A 25316-nucleotide genomic window follows, 5' to 3' on the forward strand; every position below is an offset into this window, starting at 1 on the left:
AGTTAATGTTCTGGGGGCCTGGGTTTGAATTTTGCCATGGTGAAGAAACATCTGGAATTAAGAATCTAATGATGAATATGAAACTGTTGCTGGTAGTTGGTAACATAAACGTATGGGTTCACTAATGCCCTTTTGAGGTGGAAACTGATGTCCTGAACTGCTCTGGCCTCCATGTGACTCCAGACCTACAGCAATGTGGTTGATTCTGGGTAATTTGAGATGGGCAATAAATACTGACTTGGCTACATCCCAAGAAAGAATAACAAAAATGGTATTTTCACTTCCTCCACTGCTTCCATGACCTTTCCATGCTATCGAGATGGGTTGCATACACAGTAGAATGATTGAACAGTCCATCACTTGGTTCATGAAGTTACTTTGCCTCATTTCGCCTCTGGTTCATTTGTCAATCACCTTAAAACTGGGCCCTCTGATTGTCAAAGCGTCAGCTATCAGAAGTGATGTCTTGTTTGTGGCAGTACCTGATTACAAGTATTTTCTTGAATGAAAAGAAGAAAATGTTCCATTTGTACTGCACTCTTTACAACAATTGCACTTGTGAAGTGTAACCACGATTGGAAAAATGGCAGCCAACTTACAGATAGCAAACTCCCACAGGTCATGACCTGTAACCCTGTTTCTTGGTGATGATGCATGGAGTGATAAATATTATTCAGGACACAAGGGGAGCTCCTCCCCCTTTGCTTGTTTGAAACAGTGACCAAGGGACCTTTCATATCCACCTGAGAAGGTTGAAAGGGCCTCCATTTGAAAGTCAGTACGTCTGCCAGCCTTAATCCCTCTGCTCAAGTCCTGGGGTGGGAACTCAAACACACGAATTTCCCACCTCAGGAGCAGGAGTGCTAACCACATCTAACACAGGTCAACTCTCGTCCCTTTCGAAATGCTTCACAATCTAACAAATCCCATCCACGTCTTCTCAAAATACTCCGTTTAGACGGTCGATGTTATTCTGTTTGAAGCACAAGTTTAAAATGGCCTGTTGTGGGAGAGGCAGAAAACAGAGACGCCACACACACACACACACACACACACACACACACACACACACACACACACACACACACACACACACACACACATACAGATGCACCGTGTTAACGTGACAAACTTTAATTGCTCCCAAGGGAATTGCCACTTTATGCTTGGTTGTCCTGGGCAATCCATCCTCTGATTCCATGGAGACTGTTACCAGGTGAACACAAGCAATTTACAATTAACAACTGCATACAATTAACTGACATCTTCTCCCCATTAGAACTGAAGTTAAAATGTAAAAGCGCGAAGGGATAATAAAAATGATCCACATTCCAGGGCTGCAAGTGTTTGAATTCAATTAAGACACAAAGATATATAACCTTTACATCACCGGCCTCAGTTTTATTTAACAGCCCATTCAATTCACATTCACCTTGTTGTGGCTCCTGCAACACCTCTCACATACAGCCTTGATAGAATGACATTTTGTTCTGACTATCACCACAGGAAAAATGCAATTATACTTGGAAGAGATCAGAGGGACATTGCAAAGATTGGGGATTTGCAGCAATCAGGAAAGACTGGGCATGCACAATGTTTACTTGGAGCAGAGGAGGCTGAGGGGGCATTAAATTGAAGCATACAAAGTTATCAAGGTTATGTCTACGTACACTGGATGGGAAGAACCTTTTCTGTTAATTCTCACAGGTTATACATAGAAAAGTAACAACTAGGAGGGGAGCTGAGGAGTATTCCTTTCATCCAGTGCCTTAAAGACTGACAGAGGTAGAAACTCTCCCTCACAGTTAACATATCTATCTTTGGTATCCTCACTTCGAGGTGACTGACCAAGAGCTGGAATATGGGATTAGACTGGATAGCTCTGTTGCCGAGCGTTGACATATTGGACAGAAAAGCCTTTCTCTTCATCCATTTTTCCCCCCATTGTTGCATCTTTCACAACCTTGGGATGTCCCCAGGGGCCTCACAGTTCATTACCTCTTCATGAAGCATAGACAGACTTGCAAAATATAGAATCACCACAGATAATCTGCACAGCAAGATCCCACAAACCTGTTGACTAGAAAGTCTGCTTTGCTCAGCACTTTTGGTTGAGAGATAAGTATCATACCTGGATACAAGGGGTAATTCCTGCTCAGGCTCAGTTTAATATCTCATCTGAGCTATGGCCCCTATCTCTATCCTGGCATTGCCTGGCTCAATTATGGGCTTGACATTCTGAAGCCAAAGATCAGTCATGATCATACTGAATGGAGAATTGCGTTCATGGGGCCAAATGGCCTACCCCATTCCCATATTTGACATTCTTATAATAGCTCCACCCCACATACAAACCTTAGCAACAAGGGGACAGGTGTCGGAAAATCATGAGATCATCATCATCTTCGAGTCTTGTGGACAATTCCTGCACCAATCCTTCCTCAACATCCTCGAACATCATGAGCAATCGGGAGGGCCATCGCCAGCTTCAGTTTTCGAAAGAGTCGGCTGATGGCAATCCAACGGAGGTCTTTAAAATTACAAAACATTTTGACAGAATGGGTAAAGCACCAAAAGTTTCCTCATATGGTGAAGAGTTAAACTGGAAACTGTCAACATAAGCTTATCATCGGGAAACCTGAAGAGAGGCATAATAATCTGTTTCTCAAGGTCTGACGAAAGGAGAGAAAGAAAGTGCTTTCCTCAGAGAGTAGTGAGAGTGACGAACTGCTGGACATGCCAACTCTCCTGCTCTTCAGTTGCTGCCTAACCGGTTAGGCTTTTCCAGCACCACACGTTTTGACTCTACCTCAGGGAGGTGAATCGGACAGATTTCTGTAAGGGGAGGCTTGACAGCTATATGAGGGAGAAGGGAATTGATGGTTATAGACTTAGCTGAGGAAAGATGGTAAGGGGCTTCAGTGGTGCATAAACACCAGTATGGTCTGATGGGCCAAATGGTCTTTTTCTGTTTTTCTTATTCCAAACAAATCAATTGTTCCTTTTGCGAGCTGTGTATTTAAATCCTTAACATCCACAGTGGAGGTAGAACTCACATCATTTAACAACTATATATCAGTAGGTGCTCCTGCTCTTCACTGTTGGCCCTGAAAGTGACCTGTATCTGTAGCACATGTCTGAGTGGCTCTCTGTCTCCTCCAACCGCCTCTCTGAAGGTGACAAACTAGTGTGCAGCTGCTGACATTCCCTCATCACATCACCCCCAACCTGCTGCTCCTGTTGGAACCAACAGCAAAGTATCCAAACGTGGAAGCAGAACATTCAACCTTGTCCTTCAGGCAACTTGAGCAAGCTACGGGGGGGACCCAAATGGCCACGAGGAGCAGGGGCCACTTCCCCCTGCCTGCCCTGTGTGTGTTATTGCCTTGTAACCTACTCCTGTAAAGCACAAAATCTTCCACTGAAAGCAAGGATATAGTGGGATTGGAGTGGTTATAGTGTAGATTTATCAGTATGACACCCAGATAAAAGGTCTAATGTATAACAACAAATTATACAGATTGGGCTTGTATCCTTTTGAGTATACAGTATATGATTAAGGAATGATCTAATCAATGCATTTAAAATGATTAGGAGAGTTGGTGGACAGAGACCACTTCCTCTGCTGGAGGTGGAGCCCAGGACCAGGAGGCATCAGCTTCATATTAGAACGAGGCTGTCTGAGTGCAGGGTAGAGGTGGAACAGGTGATGGAATGAGATCAGGAAGCACTTCCTTCAGGGTAAAGTCTGGAACACTCTCCACCACTAAACTGGGTGTGGCATCATCATCAGTTTAAACTTTCACAACTGAGATTGATAGATTTTAAGGTTTCAAGGAGTTTAAGGTACAAGACAGGTCGATGAAGAGAGAAGTCTAATTGAATGGCAAGGCATGTTCTGAAGGGTCAGAAGGGCCTCGACTAAATAAGGAAATTAATGGAAGGGTGATTTTGTCTCTCTCTCTCTCTCTCTGTTCCTAGCTCCCCACTCCCGTCACCCCCTCACTTTTTGAGTGAGCATTGCCCTTAACAGGGACTTTGCTTATAAGTATTCAATTGGCCAAATGAGGCCTTTTCCTGGTGGAGGAGAAAAAAAAGTGCATGTATTTAATAATGAAGTCTATTCACAATGGTGTCGACATTTTTCTGTCTCACACAAAAAAAGCCACACGTGATTCAGGAAAAAGAAAAAAAAAAGCAGACCCAGAAGAAAAAAATACAAAAGAGACCCAGGCAGCTGCTTTGTGGCACAGCGGTAGTGTCCCTACCTTGGAGTGAGAGGCTCAGGTTCAAGTCCATTAAGATACAAGGGCAGTTTTGCTTTTGGATCTCTCCACAAACAGTCGAGGGACTATGGTCACATTGTTTGAGTACTTGATGCAGAGGTGCATGTGATTCCGAGTGGGTGCGGGTGAGTATCAAGGGAACTGTCTTCCATCAGACAGACAACAGAAATGGTGAGGTTACACTGTGTACAGCCGCATGTTTCACAGTGACGCTCACCTCCAAGGCCGTTTCAATGGTGATATCACTGGTAGCGGTAATTCAGAGAACCTGACTTCAAACCTGGCATTGAGATTTTGAAATATTTAATCAAATGAAACGCAGCCTTTGGTAAAAGTGGCTGTGAGGAGAAAGTGAGGACTGCAGATGCTGGAGATCAGAGTCAAGAGTGTGGTGCTGAAAAAGCACAGCCGGTCAGGCTGCATCAAAGGAGCAGGAGAGTTGATGTGTTGGGCATAAGCCCTTCATCTGGAATCTCGTGGCTGTGAAGCTGAAAGTGAAGTCGAACAGGGTTACGAGTATCCCTTTTAAGGGCAAAAACCCTTGATTCTGTAGCCAGTATATGACTTGAGTCCTACACTAATCTCCTTATGAAATAGGCGAACACACAATAAATGCCAGTCACGTGTATCTGCCAAGAACAAGTGCAAACAAAGGTTTTGGAAAGTTTGCCCCCACTGCAGCTATGAGGGAGTGAACGGGCTTTGTGTTCACCACCATTGTCATACCTGCTTTTGTTTGTTGAACAATGATAGCTCTGTTCAGGAAAAGCTCCCTGTAATATTGTTCTTCTTCTGCCTCACCCCGAAAGCCCCTGGTCACTGTAGAGGATGAGTTAAGACAAGACACACCGAACTCCTGACCTTTCTGTCTGCCATTTGCTCAGGCCTCAAAAAATGCCTTCCAACATTTTAGTTCCTTAATCCAGGTTCAGTGTTAAATGTTTAAACTGGGCTGCGTACTATTCGTAGGAGAGCTATAATGCTTTTTATTCACCGTGCCTGCTTCAGGGATGAACTTTGTGCAGACAGCTTTAAAAAGTGTACAAAAGACACTCAAATTATTACACTCCAGCAGATTAGAGGCCATGACGTCATTCAGGGCCTGCATAGAGAGAGAAGTTTTCAACAAACTCCCCAGGGCTCTTCTGACTTACTTGTAATGTCTGGTTACCATGGAAAGAAACAATTGCCTTTCAAATTGGCACCTAGTTAACAACACCCACCTGAATTAAATCCCAGGATAGAATAGGGAGGCTAACACACTCGTGGGATTCAAAGAAACTGAACTTATGGAATGGTGTGACATTGGTATTGTTACTGGACTAGGAATCTGAGACAAGAGATCCATTAACATGAGTTCAATCATCACTGTGGTACCCTGAGGGAATTCAAACATAACTAATTGAGGTGCCACATTTTGGTAGCTCAAATCAGGCCAGGACTTATACACTTAATGGTAAGATCCTGGGCATTGTTGCCAAACAAACAGACCTCAGAGTGCAGGTTCAAGGTTCCTTGAAAGTGGAGTCGCAGTTAGAAAGGATAGTGAAGCAGGTGTTTGGTATACTTTCTTTATTGGTCAATGCATTGAGTATAGGAGTTGGGAGGTCTTGTTGCAGCTGTACAGGACATTGGTTCGGCCACTTTTGGAATACTGCTTTCAATTCTGGTCTCCTTGCTATAGTAAAGACGTTGTGAAACTTGGAAGGATGCAGAAAAGATTTACAAAGACGTTGCTAGGCTTGGAAGATTTAAGCTCGAGGCAGAATAGGCTGGAGCTATTTTCCCTAGAGCGTCAGAGGCTGAGGGGTGACTTTACAGAGATTTATAAAATCATGAGGGGTATGGATAGGCCGAATAGCTGAGGTCTTTTCCCCATGGTAGGGGAGTCTAGAACTAGAGGGCATAGGTTTAAGGTGAGAGGGGAAAGACTTAAAAGGGACCTAAGGGACAATGTTTTCACGCAGAGGATGGTGTGTGTATGGAATGAGCTGCCAGAGGAAGTGGTGGAGGCTGGTACAATGACAATATTTAAAAGGCATCTGGGTGGGTATATGTATAGGAAGGTTTTAGAAGGATATGGGCCAAGTGCTGGCAAATGGGACTACATTAGTATAGGATAACTGGTCAGCATGGACGAGCTGGATGGAAGGGTCTGTTTCCGTGCTGTGCATCCCTATAACTAAATCTGGATTTAAAAAGCAGACTGTTTTGCTGACCATGGAGAAACGGGATTAAAAAATACATCTAGTTCATTGGTATCCTTTAGGGAGAAAATCCCTCATCCTGTCATCACCTCTGTGTGCCTCCTGTCCCAGGACGACATGAATCAAAGTTCACTTAACTCAATCCTTGTGGTGTTTCTCGGAACCCAGGCTGGATTAGTTATGCCTGTACAGTCATACATTAAAAAAAAACCACAAAGGTTTGTTTGTCCTGTTCTTCACCCTGCTCATCTGACTGAAACTCTGCAAAAGCCAGAACTCCAACAGCCGTGAGCGCTTGTGCAAAACAGAATGAACAGCTTTGCGTTATTTTGCACCCAGTATGGCCTCAGGATATCCCAGGGCACAAGATGTAGTCTTTACTTAACCAATAAATGTGGCAGGGAGAAAGTGAGGACTGCAGATGCTGGAGATCAGAGTCAAAGGGTATGGTGCTGGAAAAGCACAGCCAGTCAGGCAGCATCCGAGGAGCAGGAGAATCGACATTTCGAGTGCAAGCCCTTCATCAGGAATTCCTGCCCAAAACGTCAATTCTCCGGCTCCTGGGATGCTGCCTGACTGGCTGTGCTTTTCCAGCATCACACTCTTCAACTACAAATGTAGCAGTCGACTAGTGAACAGCAAGCTCCTACAGACAGCAATAGGGTTTAAATCAGAAAATGTTGTTTTGGTTAAGGGAGAAGTATTGGCTAACATATGGAGGTGGTGAGCGCTCCCCTTCTTCCCCATCAACTTCAGAAATAATCCCGATGGGATCTGTTAAGTCCACCTGAGAGGACAGATATTCCGGGGAGGGGGATGTCACAATGAATCACTAGCTTTGCTTAGGGATTAGGCTTACGCAAACAACTGTAAAGGGTGCTTACACGACAGCTCACTCTGACAGTCATTAGAAAACTTGGTTCAATGTCTCATCTGGAGAATACCATCTCTGATGGGATACTGCATTCCAAGGTTAACCCATAAACTGCCCTCAACAATTGGGAGAGTGAGATCCATAAAAGAGAGCTGATTTACGAAAATCCAAGGAAAATCATTAACCTTTCCCTAACCCCTTGAGCTCTTTGTCAGTCTGCAACTTTCACCAGTACATTCATCCAGTGTTGGTCGCTGTCTCAGGTGACTATTGTAAAGACCCAGGTAAGAGGAGCTGGGCAGATTCCTGGTTTTGCAGCCACTCCCATGACCAGCACCACTGAAAATATATACACCATTGTCCAACACACACAATAAACAGGCCAGTAGGGTAGCTATTTTCAGGAGTTTGTGGGAGGTGAGTTAATTGAAACAGAACACTTTTGGTGACGTTTTGATCGAACTGCTGAATCCAGAATCTTGGGATCAATTAGGACGGGGTTGAGGATGAAATTGCTTCACATGAAGTTGTAAAGATTTGGCATTCTCTACTCCTGAGAGCTGTGGGGGGCACTATCAGAGACTGAGAGAAAGTGATCTTGAGCTGAAAGACTAAGTGACAGAACAGGTTCAAGGGGAGACATGATGTATTCCTATCGCAACTCTTCAAACTGTATTTTGAACAAGTCCTGCTGTGGGAGCGAGGATACAATATAATCTTCTTGGAATAAACTTTCCAAAATTGTATCTGAAACCAAACTCTATATCATGCACCATTTAATAAGATTCAAGCCAAATGATCACTTCCATTCATGTCTGGCTCAACAAAGTTTGTTACAGAATTATCCAGGATTTCAAGCTTAGCCAATGATCAAATCATTTTATTGCATTGTTCATCCCAGTTAGAAAATACAGAAACAACCCCCCCTCTTCCCGCCCAAACCAAATTTGCTTGTGAAAACAATTTTTCCTTAAACTCTATTTACAAACTGAAGTCCTTGGGACGTGTTTCAAAGCAGGATTGTATACAGAATCCTCTCCGATACATGAGTAAAATTCACAATTTCCAGTTGTCGTGGGTTGAGGTAAGCTCCCTTTTGCTCAAATTCACCCAATGGTTGCTAGTGGCTAGCTTTATAAGCTTCTAATTGCTCTATTTGTATAACCCTGTCTGGTCTTGTCCTGTCCAATTACACCCTTTTCCCATCACATCGACAAGTGGTTCTTGGCTGAGAGAGAGAGAGAGAGAGAGAGAGAGAGCAAGAGCGAACATAATAGAGGAATCCTGTCTCTCAATGCTCATTGAGTCCTCGCATGACAAAAGTCACTTGTATGCGAGCTGTTTGCATTGTCATTGTCTGCAGAGATAACGTAGAGGTATATCAGGAACCAGATGTCCAAGGAGGAAATAAACCTGAACAAGAGACATTTCCAGGGTTTAAGTAAAAAGTATGTACGGACTGGGAGTGATGGGAATAGGGAATGGGACTAACAGGAGAGCTTTCTCAAACATCTGACACAGGTATGATGGGAGGAATAGCCTCCTCCAGCATCAGGAACTCACCCAGGGAATGGTTCGATCCGAGAAGGTGGTGGGAATGGGGGGGGGATTCAGAGGGCATTGGGTCAAGGAAAGGCCACATTTTTACGCCTCTGGGGAAACTAGAAAGGGTTTAGCATCATGATGCGATTGACAGAATCTCAATGCAAAAACTAAAATCAACAAAGGAAGGTCTTACGTAACAACTTAAAACAAAAGCACGGTATTGGGAGTTCGACAATTATTGATTAAACGCTCAGGTCACTGGAAGTCTGATGGGAGTGAGTACTAGCCAAGTGTGAGCTTGACCAAGTGCACTGTCAGGTCAATGGCATCATTTCCAAAAGATCGGTCCTTAAGCAAAGAGAAGCTGTCTCACCCCCCTCACCATCCCAGGTCACAATAAGGCTTTGGGCATCAAAATCCCATTGGAGTCATCTGAAACTTCACATAATTATAAGGTTGCATGTACAATCGATAAATGGACATATACCTAAATAGTTAGACAGGCAATGCCTGCTGGCTGGTGCTTGTAATCTTCCACTTGACAAGGCACCGACAGCACAGCAGTGATATTCAGTAATGATTTTCTTTAAAACCACGATTATTTAAAAACAAAACTGAAAAACTAATTATCAGTGCGTGCTCCGAGCCACAGAATCTGAACAGGGAGGTCACATCAGTGGTACCTAATAGGACAAGCGAGGAAACACAATTTAAATATTTCCTCTCTTCCACACTTCCCGTACTCATAACCTTTGGTGATTCTACCTGACTGGCTGACAAATCTCATTGGCTTTTTCCCTTCAAGAAATCCACTGTGCCAATTAAAACGATGTAGCCAGGCGTGATCCAGGCCAACTTCCCAACCACGGACAACAAACTTTAAGACAGTTTTTCAGCCAAGCAGAGAAGTTGTAACGAGGTTGCTTGGTTAAGGCAATGGCTAGAAAACAGGACTAAAATAATTATCAAATTTCAAACTTGCTTTAAAAGGGCTGAATAAATGATTAAAAACACTGATTAGAAAATATAAAAGGAAAAGCAGATTAAGCCAAAATTTTAAAATACTTAGCTTGGGGACTCTTCATTTTTAGTTCAGGGAAACCTATTTGACGAGAGAGGAGTCCTCCCACCCCAACAATCAGCTATAATCTTTCCAACATGACAGCTGCAAGATATGTAATCATTCATTGATACTCCTTGCGGTTTAGGTTCAGTTTATTCTATACTCTTTATTCCACAATGGGTGCAGTCCCACAGCTACCAGACAAGAGACAAGTCTCGGAGGTATCACACGGGTGCCAGGTAAGAGCCAGGACTGGCAGATCCTTCGGAGACTGTCGTCAGTCCTGTCCTCCAGCCTAGCGCTATGTAACTGGGCTCATGGTGAGGCAAGTACAGGCCATTGCCTCTTCCCTCTCCAAGTGGGTTGCTTGTTTCAGTTCGGACCAGGTCAGAGGTCCTTCCCCCCCTTGTCCACCACATGCATTTCCTTTAAACCACTCAAACAACGAAACTTCAACCTCACAGAAACTTTCCAGACCTTCAGTGAGGGCGGGGGAGGGAATGAGAGCACCCTGGGGATCAGTGACTCCCAGTCCCCTCACTCTCACCTCATCCAATCATGAATGCTCAGCAGAGTGAAGAGACATTCAGATCCTTTAAAGCATAAAACTTTGTGAAGGGAGAGAGAGAGAGACACTGCTGGGGAGCCACTGGTTGACATGAGTTGCTCAGGTGGGGTTTCTGTCTGCAATCTCCCTGATGTCATCTCCCACAGGAAGGCACAAACTAATCCAAAGCACCAAAACCTGCAAGGAATTCACCGAAAGCAACAGCTTTCTGATGAACACTTTTTAAAACATTAAAAATCTGCTTTATGCACGTAGGCCAGGCAGTTAAAAGCAGCTGGCACCAAGCATGTTAAGAATGCAAGAGTGCAGCCCTGATGTTGAACAGCACAGACACTGCAATACTGGCCGGACTCATCCTGATCAGCTATCAGTCCTCATTTCAGCTTGACCCTAATCTCTAATGTCAATCACCCGCTCTGGCCCAGTCACCACCAACTCCACAACCATCTGGTGGAGTTACATGTTACATGAGATGGTGACAGATAAAATTGCTAGATTAAAAAAAATATAGCATTGCTGAGAGGGTGTATGTGTGGGGACTGGGAAATCAGAGCAGAGTCAGCATTTGGATCGTAGATCGGAGATGCTAAATGACAAGTCAGCCGCTCTCCTACGAAAGAGCCATCTGACACATTGAAAAGTGTAAAAGCACAAAAAAATTAAAGTTCACAAGACACAGAACAACCAGGGTATAGACTTAAAAGCAGAACTAAAATGGCTATGCTACAATAATACAACGGGCTCTTGTGCCGAGAGATGTGTAGCAGGAACATGAAGCAGACATCAGTGCCAGACCATAGCTCTCGTAGCCTTCTGTCTCCTGCATATGGTTTTAACTTAGTCATTTTCTTCAGGTGATTACGTAACACCAATGGATAGGAGAGGGGGGTAGGAATGGGTTAACACAGAGGAGTATTTTCCCTGGTTCCTTTAGCCCAGACCTTCCTGTATGCCCCGTATCCTGCGGGCGAGCTGAAGGTCCTTTGGGAACAGAGTGACTCTCTTGGCATGCAGGGTACAGAGGTAGGCATCTTCCAGAAGCAGCACCAGGAAGGCCTCAGCTGCCTGAGGAAAGAAGAGGAACATCAAATCAAAGGCATCACGATCCAGTCTTAGAAAAGAGGAGAGAAAAGGAAACAGGAAGGGAAGATTTTGTCTCTTGGGGTGCCTGGTCATGACTTCTGGGCATCCCAAAGTGCTTTCCCGACAACAAATTATTTAGCAAAGTCACTGTTACAACATCGGAAAACTGGCAGCCAATGTATGTACATCGACATCCCACAAACAGCAACATGTCTATATTGAGTACAAGAGTTGGCAGGTCCCGTTACAGTTCTACAGGACTTTGGTTTGGCCACATTTCGAATTCTGTGTACAGTTATGGTTGCCACATTACCAAAAGGATGTGGGTGCTTTGGAGAGGGTGCAGAGTGAGATTCATCAGGATATTGCCTGGTATGGAGGGCACTAGCTATGAAGAGGTCTTGAGTAGATTAGGATTATTTTCATTAAAAGGACGGAGGTTGAGGGAGGGACCTGAGGGAGATCATCAAAATCATGAGGGATATCGACAGGGTGGATAGTGAGAAGCAATTTTCCCAGAGCAAGGGACTCAATTACTAGGGGTCATGAGTTCAAGGTGAGAGGGAAAAAGTTTAAGGGAGATATGCGTGGAATGTTCTTTATGCAGAGGGTGGTGGGTGCCTGGAACGCATTGCCAGCAGAGGTGATAGAGGCGAGCACGATAAGATGTGTCTGGACAGATACATGAACGGGAAGGGAGCAGAGGGATACACATCCTTAGAAAATAAGAGACAGGCTTAGATAGAGGATCTGGATCAGCACGGGCTTGGAGGGCCGAAGGGCCTGTTCCTGGGCTGTAATTTTCTTTGTTCTTTGTCCGTATGAGAATGTGTCAACTTTTTAAAAAAATTTAAGCGTGTTGGCAGAGGAATAATTGACCCAGGATACCCCGTAGAACACCCCCAGTCCCTGTTTATAGTCATTCACATGCTCATTATAGAGATAGCTTTAGAACATGTTTCATGCTGGTCCTGAATCTCAGAATTACAATGGTGTGGGTTTGGGATTGCCGAAGCTGACTGGGTCTATTCTTGGAGATTTTAACATTATTTGATTCTTCCAGTAATAGTGCTACTGAGTGACACAGTTGTTAGCACTGCTGCCTCACAGCACCAGGGACCCAGGTTCAACTCCAATTTTGGGTGACTGTCTGTGTGGAGTTTGCATGTTCTCCCTGTATCTGTGTGGGTTTCCTCCCACTATCCAAAGATGTGCAGGTTAGGAGGACTGGCCACGGAAAATGCAGGGTTACAGGGATAGGGTAGGAGCGGGCGTGGGTCTGGGTGGGACACACCCTTTGGTGGGTAGGTGCACACTCGATGGGCCGAACGGCCTCTTTCCACGCTGCAGAGATTCTACGATTTTAAATAACATTCTGCTCAAACAAACAACCGATACCCCACCCCACCCTGATCACCAACAAGTACACTTTGTTTTTAGATTTTACTCTGGCTCACAACACAGCAGTGTGCAGGAGATTAAGCTTCAATTCCTGAAGATGCCAGAGGGAGCCTGCAGGGTTGGCAACTTTTGTTGTTGGAAATACCTTTCTGTTTAAATGAAGATAAATTAGCCTTCATTAAAAACTAAAGCTTCTTCATCAAATACTTTGTGGATCCAAAAGGTTGACTGGATGCTTGCAACGTTTCACCCACTTGTTGCTTCGATTCATTTACTTCAATTAATTACATTGGTCCATTTAATGATCCGTTTGGGACTGGGGGAGGCTGGTCTCTTTGGGTGAATTATTCCACTCTCACTCAAGCTTTTTGTCTGACCTCAGGATCTTGCGTGCATAAGACACACACACACACACACACACAGACGGGGAACCACAGCAGTAAAATACTGCCACTTACTGGACATTGTTAGTATTGCAACTCTGACAGCTGCGGAGCCGGTTATTATTTTAATATTATTTTTGTGGGTCTCAATAAGGAACTAACAGTGTGACCAGACGTAAAGGTAAGGATGTGGGGCTAATGTGACTGATCTTCCGAAGGGTCGGCATAAGTATAAGGGATCGCATGGCCTCCTCCAATATTGTAAGCTTCTATTATACCCAGGTGTGGTACAGTGACTCACAGAGCCAAGGATCTGGGTTCAATTCCAGCCTTGGGTGACTGTCTGTGTGGAGTTTGTGATTCTGCATGGGTGTCCTCCCACAGTCCAAAGACTTCTTTTCGCACACAGAGGTGTGTGGTTAAGGTGAATTAGCCATGCTAAGTTGTCCAGGATGTGCATGCTAGATGGATACGCCATGGGAAATGCAGACTTACAGGGTTAGTATGGATCTTGGTGGAATGCTCTTCAGAAGGTCAGTGTGGACTCATGGGCCAAGTGACCTGCCCCCCACACTGTTGGGATTCTATGATTATTGTACTCACTCTTTCTGCAATCCCCCACATTGCTGAATTGCACTCTAGGCCCAATGTTGCTGGCATGATCCCTGGCCTCAATTAGGAAAATCACAACAGTATGGAAGTGGACATTACCTGGGAATCGCTGCCTAGGCTGACATTTAATGCCCATTCCTAAATGCCCAGATTTGAGAGTCAACCACAATGCTGTGGCACTGTAGTCACAAATAGGTCAGACCGAGTGGATTTCCTTCCCCAGAGGATATTCATGAACCAGCTGGGTTTTCACAAGAATCATTTTATGTGCCTTTTTAAAGCCAGCATTTTACTCCAGACTTTTATGGAGTTCAAATTTCACCTTCTGGCATGGTGGGATTTGGATCTAAATCCTTTCCTGCACCATCCCCAAATCCCTTCATCCACCTCATTCTCATTTGGGGTTAATCAATTGACAAGTTTTGCTTCTCATACTGTGATTCTGATCTTTTGACTTTCTCACACACCTCACAAGCCTCCCAAGACATTTCCAATTGTTCTATCAATGACGTGTGCCAAAGCTGTTCATCTGTCAAGTGCTCAGGATAAACACAAGAGTGGGAGAAAGTGAGGACTGCAGATGCTGGAGATCAGAATCAAAGACTGTGGTGCTGGAAAAGCACACCCGATCTGATTTCAAGCATAAGTTTCCTGATGAAGCGCTTGTGCTCGAAATGTCGATTCTCCTGCTGCTCAGATGCTGCCTGACCGGATATGCTTTTCCATAAACACAACAGTGTCAAATTTCAAACAATCATAACAATTTATGCCAAGGGAGAAAATTAGTTAATTCACATTAATTGACTAGTAAGTTGACTCTAATTGGCTAAAGTGTTGTCATGGAGAAAGCTACAGAAAACTGTAGGCTCTCTTTACTTCCAGATAATTCAAATGCAGGAACACGGTTTGAACATAGCCCTGTTTGTAGAGAGCGGGGGCACTGCATAGAAATGTATGTCGCTTTTAGTGAGCACAGGTAAGCTTGGGGAGCCTACAGGTTCCTATTTTCCCCTACAGCAAAACCTGGGACAGATTCTGAAGCAGGGTAGCTGAACCCAAAACATTAACTCTACTTTCTCTCCACAAATGCTGTGTTTTGCCAGCAATTTCTAATTTTGTTACTTTTGAGCCAGAGTTGATTTGTTAGATGCAGTACACCTGTAATTTGTTTTGGGGTACAAATTTTGTGGTTGCTTAAAATTTCACATTTTTGCAATTGTCCTGATGAGTGGAAGAGGAAAAGCTTTGGCAACAGGTCTCTTTTTACAGCAGTGTTCTGCGCAACCGAGTGAATATTTCAAATTATTCCTAAACTACCTCAGGCTTTTTGGCAATTGCAAAAGAAAATAAAATACAGAGGGGGATTAAAATAATTGTCAGTGCCCTTCATCAGACAGTTAACTTCTAAATCACGACAAATATGGGTTCAAGAATATCGGCAGCCATTACCTCCTGCAATGCCAGCAAAGCATTGGCTTGCCATTTGAACTCAATACCCCTGGCAAAACGACAAGCCACTTCACGAACCTGGAAAGGAGTTCAGAAAGACCATTAGTGTTAAGCACTGAGTGCCCACACCACCCCACTTACCCCTCTCTCTTCCCCAGGCCTCTTTCTCAAGGTGCTACCAGGGATTATCTTTGTTGTCGAAAACACCTGAAGGGAGGCAACAAGTGCTCAAAAAGAAAAGAACAGTCACAGGAAAGTAGGGGGGGGGGGAGGAGCAGTATTAATTGAATATTATGTTTCCACTGGCAGGCGAAACTAGAACAAAGGAACACAGTCTCAAAACCAGGGGAAGCAGATTTAGGACTGAGTTGAGGAGGAACTTCTTCACTGAAAGGTTTGTGATTCTGTGGCATTCCCTCCTGAGTGACGCAGTTGAGGTTGCCTCGTTGAATGTTTTTGAGGCAAAGATGGATTTTTGAGCAGTAAAGGTTACAGTGAGCAGGAAGGTAAGTGGAGTTGAGACCACAAAAAGATCAGTCAAGATCTTACTGAATGGCAGGGCAGACTCAACGTGCCTGATAACCTGCTCCCGCTCCATATATTACTCATAAACTCCACAACCACTAGATGAAAGTGCAGCGCTCCGAAAGCTAGTGCTTGCAAATAAACCTGTTGGACGATAACCTGGTGTTGTGTGATTTTTAATCCTGCTCCTATTGCTTATGTTCTTATGTGTGGCTCTACCAAAGAGTCCTAACGGGCCAAGCGGGCTCTCTCTGTGCCCCTATCATCCTGTGATAAAATACTGCAACTTCAATGAAAGCAAAAGCAAACAGTCAACAACCAGCCAAATGATTTTGATGAAAACTACCACCACTCAGCCGTCAGCTATTCAGCAGTGGCGGTACTTCTCTCACTGTATCCAGCTCGCTGGGTTCGCAGAACTATTAGGCTAAAGCATGACAGGGGAGGCCTTTCAGACCACCCCTTCTGTGCTGACTTTAAAAAGATGCCTTGGATTCACCTATTTCTGTCACTGTCCACAAACTCCATCAAATTGCATTCTTTATTCATTTCAGCTGATCAATTGTTAAACCATGTGCTAGTGCTGGAAACAGATTCTCCCCAGTTATTTTATCAAAATCCTGGCAATTTTACCCTCTCTACCCCCTCACCTTCTGTGACGGTGAAGGATCCCAGATTTTTCTCATATCTAAAGCTCCTCATTCCTGCTGGAGTTATCTCTATAATCTCCTCTTACCCTCTCCGAGATCTCGACTCCCTTTGTGGAGATAGGACGCCCCAGAACTAGACGCAGCACTCTAACTAGCTCAACACTACATCTCCAGTTTAGTCCCCTCACCAGCTGCAGATGAGTCATACCGGACTCGAAATATTAACTCTGTTTCTCTCTCCCTGGATGTTGCCAGACCCACTAACTTCTCTGTTCATTTCAGATTTCCAGCCTCTGCAGTATTCTGCAGGATGTTACAAAACCTGGGATTGAGTAACTATCATTGCTGTCAGACCTGCGGCCTTTGGAAGACTCATGCGCCTGAAACTTCCTAAGAGTCTCAGCAGCTGAAAATGTGTTGCTGGAAAAGCGCAGCGGGTCAGGCAGCATCCAAGGAGCAGGAGAATCGACGTTTCGGGCATGAGCCCTTCTTCAGGAACGAGGAACGGCTCATGCCCGAAACGCCGATTCCTGAAGAAGGGCTCATGCCCGAAACATCAATTCTCCTGCTCCTTGGATGCTGCCTGACCTGCTGCGCTTTTCCAGCAACACATTTTTCAGCTCTGATCTCCAGCATCTGCAGTCCCTCGCTTTCTCCTAAAAGTCTCGGCCCCCTACCTCTTTAGAGGTTTTATCATTTCATCCACGGACTGTTCCCTTTCTCTGCAGAAAACAGAATCAAACATCGAGCTGTGTAGTTTACTGACCCGATAAGATGCTCTATTTAATGCTTATAACTGCCGGTGAAGCAAAAGATTAACGCTGAGCCCCCAAATTTGGGAACTGTGGTTGGGACTCACCAGTTTGCTAAACGGTAGCTTGCGGATAAGCAAGTCAGTGGATTTCTGATATTTGCGGATCTCCATCAAGGCCCTGGTGCCTGGGCGGAACCTCCTCCGAGGGACAGGCGGCTGATCTCCTGCAAACAGACACATCCTTCATTGGACACACTCCAACGAGCAAGCCAAACTCTCAATTACCCATCGTCACAGGAACATGTCAACCTCTGCTCAGTACACGCTCGAGTGTTAGTTTGTCAAGTGACAACTGAAACCCAGCATTGGAGGTACTTAGCTGAGAACGTCCCCTTCTGTTGGCAAGATTCCCAGGTGGCTGGCCAGCACCTACGAGCAGCCTTGTGATGTTAGCTGTTCAAAGACACGCTAATGAAAATGACAGCTTCGTATGGCTTTATCCAATGAATGAAAATCAGGGCTTTTTACACTGATGATTAGGTCAATATGCCAAATGTACAAAGGGCAGTGGGGAAGCAACATATGTGTTACAAAAAAGCAGAAGGTAAAAAAAAAAAGGTGGAATGATGTGCATTTAGCTAAATCAAAACTTTGGGACACCTTCCCTGACAGCACAGTGAGTGCACGCGTACTAGGCTACATTTCAAAGCTGGGAGAAAGTGAGGACTGCAGATGCTGGAGATCAGAGCTTAAAAATGTGTTGCTGGAAAAGCGCAGCAGGTCAGGCAGCATCAAAGGAACAGGAGAATCGACGTTTCGGGCGCCCTTCAAAGCTCACTACCCTCAAGGACAATTTACATTGAGTAACAAATGATGGATTTTCCAGTGACAACCTGCAACCCAAGAACGATGACATACGTAAGAAAAGATTACGGCCAATAGTCACAAATGCCGGCCACCTCTAAACCAGTGGACGGCCACTGAAGTGCTTTTTGAAGGGTGTGCACTGCCAGAGGAAAGTGCAGCTGTCAGCCTGCACACAGCAAGCTCCCAAATGCAGCAATTTTGCAGATGGGCCCACAATCGTCTTCCCTTATCATGGGCAAATATAGGCCGGGAATGTGCGGAGAACTGGGCGAAAGTGAGGACTGCAGATGCTGGAGATTAGAGCCGAGTGGGGGTTGCTGGAAAAGCACAGCAGGCCAGGCAGCATCCGAGGAGCAGGAGGATCGATGTTTTGGGCGAAAGCCCTTCATCAGGAAATGCGGTGAACTGCCCTGCTGTTCTCCAGACAGGGCCATAGGATCTCACTGAACAACAAACAAGAAAGTGAAGGGGCTTGATAGGGTTGAATCTGAAACATTGTTTCTATTGATCATGAAACCTAGAACACAGTGAGACAGCCCCAGGATAGGGCAATGACCATTTGAGCAGATGTTTCTTTCTTGAAAGGGTTGGGAATCTTTGGAATTCTCTACTCCCAAAGTGTAGTGGGATGCTTCCAACACTGTGTAAAATTAAGGCTGCAATGCACAGATGTTTGGTCACTCAGGGATCTTGGGAGGAGTGGACAGGTAAGAGTTGAGATGAAGATCAGCCACAGTCCATTTGAACAGCTCGAGAAGTGTGTGGTCTATTGCTCCTCCTATTCCTGATCTTACAATTGCCTCCACCATACATTTGCTCCCACAAAATTGTGGCATTTTATTGTGGTAATGTTTCGGCAGCTCGCGTGCAGAATCTTTCTAAATAGTCACACCACGGAGGTCAACGAGTTTGGACGGGTTGTGACTTGGGGCATGCTTGTAAATTCAAGTTTGCTGAACAGGTTCCCACTACGAAGAAAAACCAACACGGTAACGTGTCCATGAATTTGAATATGTAAAATTCTGCAAACTGTGACAGGAGCAAGTGTCTCTTGGGTTCAAAACCTTACTTACCAGAGTTTACCACATCCATTATTCACTGCTGGTAGAAACATAGAAATATGTATAAAACATTGCATCCCCAAATAAAAATAAAAACTGTCTAGTTTATCCCACCTTCCAGCTCTTGGTCTGCAGCCTTATTGGTTGCACCAAGTGCATTTGAGAGTTTTTTCAAAGCATGAATGAAGGTTTCTACCTCCATCAGCCTTTCAGACAGAACTGTTTAGAAGGAGCCCATCACTCTCTGACCGAAAAGAACACTCAAAGATCCATGTAATGTTTTCCACCAATTATGGCAAGGTGGCTCAGTGGTTAGCACTATTGCCTCACAGTGCCAGGGGCTGGGGTTCAATTCCTCCCTCGGGCGACTTTCTGGAGTGTGGAATGTTGAGTTTGCACATTCTTCCATATTCCAAAAACGTGCAGGCCATGGTAAATTGCTCATGGTGTCCAGTGATGTGCAGGCTAGGTGGATTAGCCACAGAAATTGCAAGGTTACAGGGATAGGGTAGAGGCTGTGGATCTGGGTAGGAGGCTGTTTGGAGAGTTGTTCTAGACTCAATAGGCTGAATGGCCTGCTTCCACATTGTATGGATTCTACGATACTTAAAATTTAAGAATTCCTCCTACCTCCCCCCCTCAACTAACCAGCCTCTCAGATAAAGGATCCTTCTTACCAACTCTATCCTGATCTCTCAGAATTTTATAGATGAACTTCAGCATCTCCTCAGCCTCCTCTGTTCCAAAGAAAGTAATGTCAGCTCACCTGACCTTTCAACATTGCTGAAATTTTTAAGTCAGAGAGGTGCACAGAACAGAAACAGACCCTTCAGTCCACTCATCCATGCCGACCAGATATCCTAAATTGATCTAGTCCCATTTGCCAGCACTTGGCCTATTTCTTTCTAAACCTTTCCTATTCATATCCCCATCCAGATGACTTTTAAATGTTGTAACTGCACCAGCCTCCACACATCCTCTGACAGCACATTCCATACATGCACCACTGTCTGCATGAAAACATTGCCCCTTAGGTCCCTTTTAAAGCATTCCCATCTCACCCTAAACCTATGCCCCTCCAGTTCTGGATTCCCCCATCCCAGGGAAAACACTTTGCCGCCATGACCCTCATGATTTTATAAACCTCTATGAAGTCACCCATCAGCCTCCACCACTTCCAGGGAAAACAGCCCCAGCCTATTCAGCCTCTCCCTATAGCTCGAACACCCCAATCCTGGCAACATCCTTGTAAATCTTTTCTGAATCCGTTCAGTTTTCACAACTTCTTTCCTATAGGAGGGAGATCAGAATTGCACATAGTATTCAAAATGTGGCCACATAATGTCCTGTTCAGCCACAACATGACCTCCCAATACTCAATACACTGACGAATAAAGAAAAGCATACCAAGTGCCTTCTTCACTACCTGAGACTCCACATTCAAGGAACTACGAATCTGCGCTTCAAGGTCTCTTTGTTCAGCAACACTCCCCAGGACCTTACATTAAATGTACAAGTCCTGTCCTGATTTGTCTTTCCAAAATGCAGCACTTCACATTAATTTAACTAAACTCCATCTGCCCCTCCTTGGCCCATCTGATCAAGATTCTGGATTAGAGTGGTGCTGGAAAAGCACAGCAGTTCAGACAGCATCCAAGCAGCAGGAAAATTGACGTTTTGGGCAAAAGCCCTTCATCAGGAATACAGGTAAAGTGCCTGAAGGGTGGAGAGATAAAATGCTCAAGATTCCATTGTAGTCCGAGGTAGCCTTCTTGGCTGTCCACTGCACCTCCAATTTTGCTGTCATCTGCAAACTTACCAACTATACCTCCTATGTTTATACCCAAATCATTTATATAAATGATAAAAAGCAGTGGACCCAGCACTGATCCTTGTGGCACATCACTGGTCACAGGCCTCCAGTCTGAAAGGCAAACCCCCACACCCGCCCTCTCCCTTTTACCTTCAAGCCAGTTCCGCATTCAAATGGCTAGTTCTCCCTGTATTCCATGTGATCTAACCTTGCTAACCAGTTCACCATGAGGAACCTTGTTGAATGCCTTACTGAAGTCCATATAAATCATGTCTACCACTCTGCCCTCATCAATCCTCTTTACTACTTCTTCAAAAAACTCAATCAACTTCACGAGACACAATTTCCCATGCACAAAGCCATGTTGACTATCCCTTACCAGTCCCTGCTTTGCCAAATACATGTAAATCCTGTTCCTCAGAATTACTTCCAATAAATTGCCCACCACATATGTCAGGCTCACTGTTCTAAAGATCCCTGGCTTTTCCTTAACACCTTTCTTTAATAGTGGCACCACATTAGCCAACCTCCAGTCTTCTGGCACCTCACCTGTGCCTATCGATGATACCACTATCTCAATCAAGTGGCCCAACAATCACTTCGCTAGCTTCCCACAGAGTTCAAGGGTATACCTGATCAAGTCCTAGGATTTATCCACATTTTTTTTGTTTTAAGACATCCAGCACTGTAATATGGACATTTTTCAAGATGCCACCATCTATTTCCCCACATTCTATATCTTCCATGTTCTTCTCCACAGTAAACACTAATGCAAAATACTCATCTCCCCATCTCCTACAGTTCCACACATCTTGCTGATCATTAAGGGGCCCTATTCTCTCCAGAGTTACCTTTTTGTCCTTAACATATTTATAAAATCCGCTTGGATTCTCCTCAACCCTATTTGCCAAAGCTATCTCATGCCCTCTTTTTGCCCTCCTGATTTCCCTCTTAAGCATACACTTTTATACTCTTTACACACTTCTAAGGATTCACTCGATCTCTGCTGTGTATACCTGACATAGGCTTCCTCCTTCTTCTTGATCAATTTCTCCAGTCATCCAGCATTCCCTCATAGGAACATACCATCTCTGGGCATTTTCCAGCTGTCCCTTTACCTGCAAACATCTGCACCCACTCAACTTTTGACAATTCTTGCCTAATTATCAAAATTAGCCTTCCTCCAATTTAGAACTTTAACTTTTAGATTCAGTCTATCCTTTCCATCTCTATTTTAAAACTAATACAATTGGTCATTGGCACCAAAGTGCTCCCCCACTGACACCTCAGTCACTTGCCTGCCTTATTTCCCAAAAGTAGGTCAAGTTTTGCAACTTCTCTAGTAGGTACATCCACATACTGAATCAGAAAATTCTCTTCTGCACACTTAACAAGTTCCTCTCCAGCTAAGCCCTTAACACTATGGCAGTCCTAGTCTATGTTTGGAAAGTTAAAATCCCTGACCATAACCACTGTAATATTCTTACAGATAGCTGAGATCTCCTTCCAAATTTGTTTCTCAATTTTACACTGGTGGTGGTGTGGGGGAGGGGAGGGGGCAGCGCAGGGGTGGGGGTGTCTGTCGTACAAGCTCATTAAAGTGATCATGCCTTTCTTATTTGTCAGTTCCATCCAAAGAACTTCCCTGGACGTATTCCCAGTGCTGGCAGCATTCCTGTAAATGTGTTCCTGAAGTCTCTTCTGAACAGCATGGTGGGTGCATCCACTTCCTGCACAATGCAGCAGTTCAAGAAGGCAGCTCATCACCCCTCCACACTCTGAAGAACAACTAGGGCTGGTGAATAAATGCCAGCCCAGCCAGCAACACCCACATCCCACGAAGCGAAAGAATAAAAATAACATCTCTGTGAATTGTGGTTACAGCCTCTCTGCATGCAATATTCTAGCTGCTGCCTGGCTAGTGCTTTTATGTTGCAACAAGAGGAAATACCACAAATGGATCATTTTTTTGTCCCTTCATCAATCTGTTCAACATTGCTAATATACACCTCTGGATCAGGTGGGGCACGAACCTCACTCTCCTGCTCCAAGCATAGGGACAATACCACCACATGTAAACTCTCAATTCTTCACCCATCATCTATCTAGTCATGTAACCTTCAGGCATCAGTGGGCATGCATCAAAAGCAGAAGACACTTCTCAGAATTTGGACCCCATTTTGACTATTATCTGTTCTTGGTGTGCCCTTCCCAAAATACATCACTTCACACTTTGCTAGCCTCAATTATATTTGTTATTTTTTGGCAATCTGACTAGTCCACTGTTACTTTCCTGCAAACTCCAGTATTTGTACAGCCAGTCAACCACAACAACCATTTTACATCATCCTCAAATTTCTAAACCATGCCACCCACCCCCATCTCACCTCACCTCTTCTGCTCATCTGCCGTATTTGATTGAAGTACATGTGCCAGTTATCACCAAGCAACACCGTTACCGTTTACTTTTTAATCTTTATTTTCTTCCCCATTTATTCTCAATGAGTCGGACTGAAGGGTCTGTTTCCGTGCTGTACATCTCTATTACTCTATGACTTACTTCAGTTCACCTTCCCATCACCAAGTCAGTCAGATCGGTATAGTGCACCATCTTATATTGGGATGGTTTGCTTTCACTACTATTTTGGAAGTCGCCAGGTCAGTCGCCTCAAAGTATTAGGAGTGAGAGGCTAAGAGAGTGTGCAGTGGCGCAGCAAGAACATCAAATCCTAAATCGGCCTTACTCGGTCTACGTCGCGGGATAATTGGAGATCTCCTTCGGGGACTCATTTGCGTCCTCCTCCCACGTGGCGATCGTACAGGAGATGCTCTCGCAGGTGACCGTGCAGGGGGCTCTCTCAATGGTGATCTCCTCCTTGGCATTGGTCCCCTCCGTCTGGCAGCTCCATGCGGCCTTCCGGTCATTGTTGCTGCAATTTAAAAAGTTAAAGAAATTAAGCTGATGCCTAGAAAAGGACAAACTGCATTCAACATAGGGCCTTAGTCCCAGGGTCTTACTGTCACTGACTTATTTGGAGGAAATGGCTTCCATTTCTGTAGCACCTTCCATAATCCAGCTGCCCGTTTAGGAAGGAACAAACAACAGTAAGTCCCTGTTTTTCAGTCATGTCAACCTGTACTACCAGGAAAACATTTGTTTTTCTTCAAAATAGTGCAATGGGATCTTTTATGTCCATCAGAGAGAGGGCAGCTAGTATCATACCATCTCAAAATGAATCATACTACTGTTCCTGCTAGCATCACCTCATATCACCCCACTCCACAACATTCCTGTTGGCACCTGAATTGGGTCCTCCAGTATGTATTCAACAATCCCTTTACCAAACTTAAGTGACATTCGACAACCTGCATTGACATAGTGCCTTGAAGCATACCAAGTAATTTCTCAGGAGTGGTTTGCAATTAACAAGTGACATTGGGCCACATGGAGCGATGAGCAAACCTTTGGTTAAAGAAGTTCAGAAGGGCAGTCAGTCAACGTGAAACATTAACTCTGCTTTCTCTCCACAGATTCTGCCCAGTTTCTCCAGAAATTTCATTTTCTGCGTTTGGCCAAAACAAAGAAAGAGCAAGACTCAGCTGTTGAGGGAGATTTTCCAGAGCTGACGGGGCTGGGAGATCGAAGCTAAGATTGCATTGAGACATGCTTTGCAGGCAAATCTGATCTGCGGTCGCCCCACAGGTTTTAATTCTGGGTTTAAGACCAGGAACTAAACTTGCTGGCTTTAGGTACAGCTATGGGATTGCTGCAGAAATGGGATTGTAAAACGTGATGCTTGCTGCCTTGCAAACTTTTTCACGGTGGATTTCTTTTTTTGTTGATGCATATATTTCATCCTCGGTTCATTGCAGGAACTAGGCCCGAGTCTGACAGCTCCCTGGCACCGCCAAGGCTCTGGGACCTACACGCCTGGAGGGTACCGTCTCTTTCCCCACCATCACCACCCCACCGAACCTGGGCTCACCTGCAGCGCCTGCGCCCCACGCCCTCACCTGCTGCCCCCCCCGATCGCGCCTGCGCCCCACTCTCTGACTCACCTGCCGAACGCTGCCCGAGTTGGGGCCAAATTCAAAAAATGCGGCTCGCGTCGTCGCCGGGGCAACCGAAGGGCCGACGGTTGGAAGGCGGGGCCTGACGCCACGGCGGAGAGGCG

General features: G+C 44.9%; 1 protein-coding gene across 2 annotated transcripts; it reads right to left on the bottom strand.

Annotated features, from left to right (window-relative positions):
* Nucleotides 1-1375: 1375 nt before the first annotated feature.
* Nucleotides 1376-25316, bottom strand: LOC140455289 (histone H3-like centromeric protein A). Of its 2 annotated transcripts, none has more exons than XM_072550036.1 (5): nt 25201-25316; nt 23886-24071; nt 17506-17624; nt 15472-15549; nt 1376-11608 (listed from the first exon to the last, which is right to left on the bottom strand). In XM_072550036.1, the coding sequence occupies exons 2-5, from the start codon at nt 24064-24066 to the stop codon at nt 11474-11476; spliced, it is 513 nt and encodes a 170-aa protein (XP_072406137.1). In that variant the 5' UTR covers nt 24067-24071; nt 25201-25316; the 3' UTR covers nt 1376-11473. The 2 variants fall into 2 exon arrangements, with proteins under 2 accessions (XP_072406137.1, XP_072406138.1); XM_072550037.1 differs by lacking the exon at nt 25201-25316 and adding an exon at nt 24605-24828.

Source organism: Chiloscyllium punctatum, chromosome 30 (genome assembly GCF_047496795.1).
Source record: "Chiloscyllium punctatum isolate Juve2018m chromosome 30, sChiPun1.3, whole genome shotgun sequence".
Taxonomy (NCBI): Eukaryota; Metazoa; Chordata; class Chondrichthyes; order Orectolobiformes; family Hemiscylliidae; genus Chiloscyllium; species Chiloscyllium punctatum.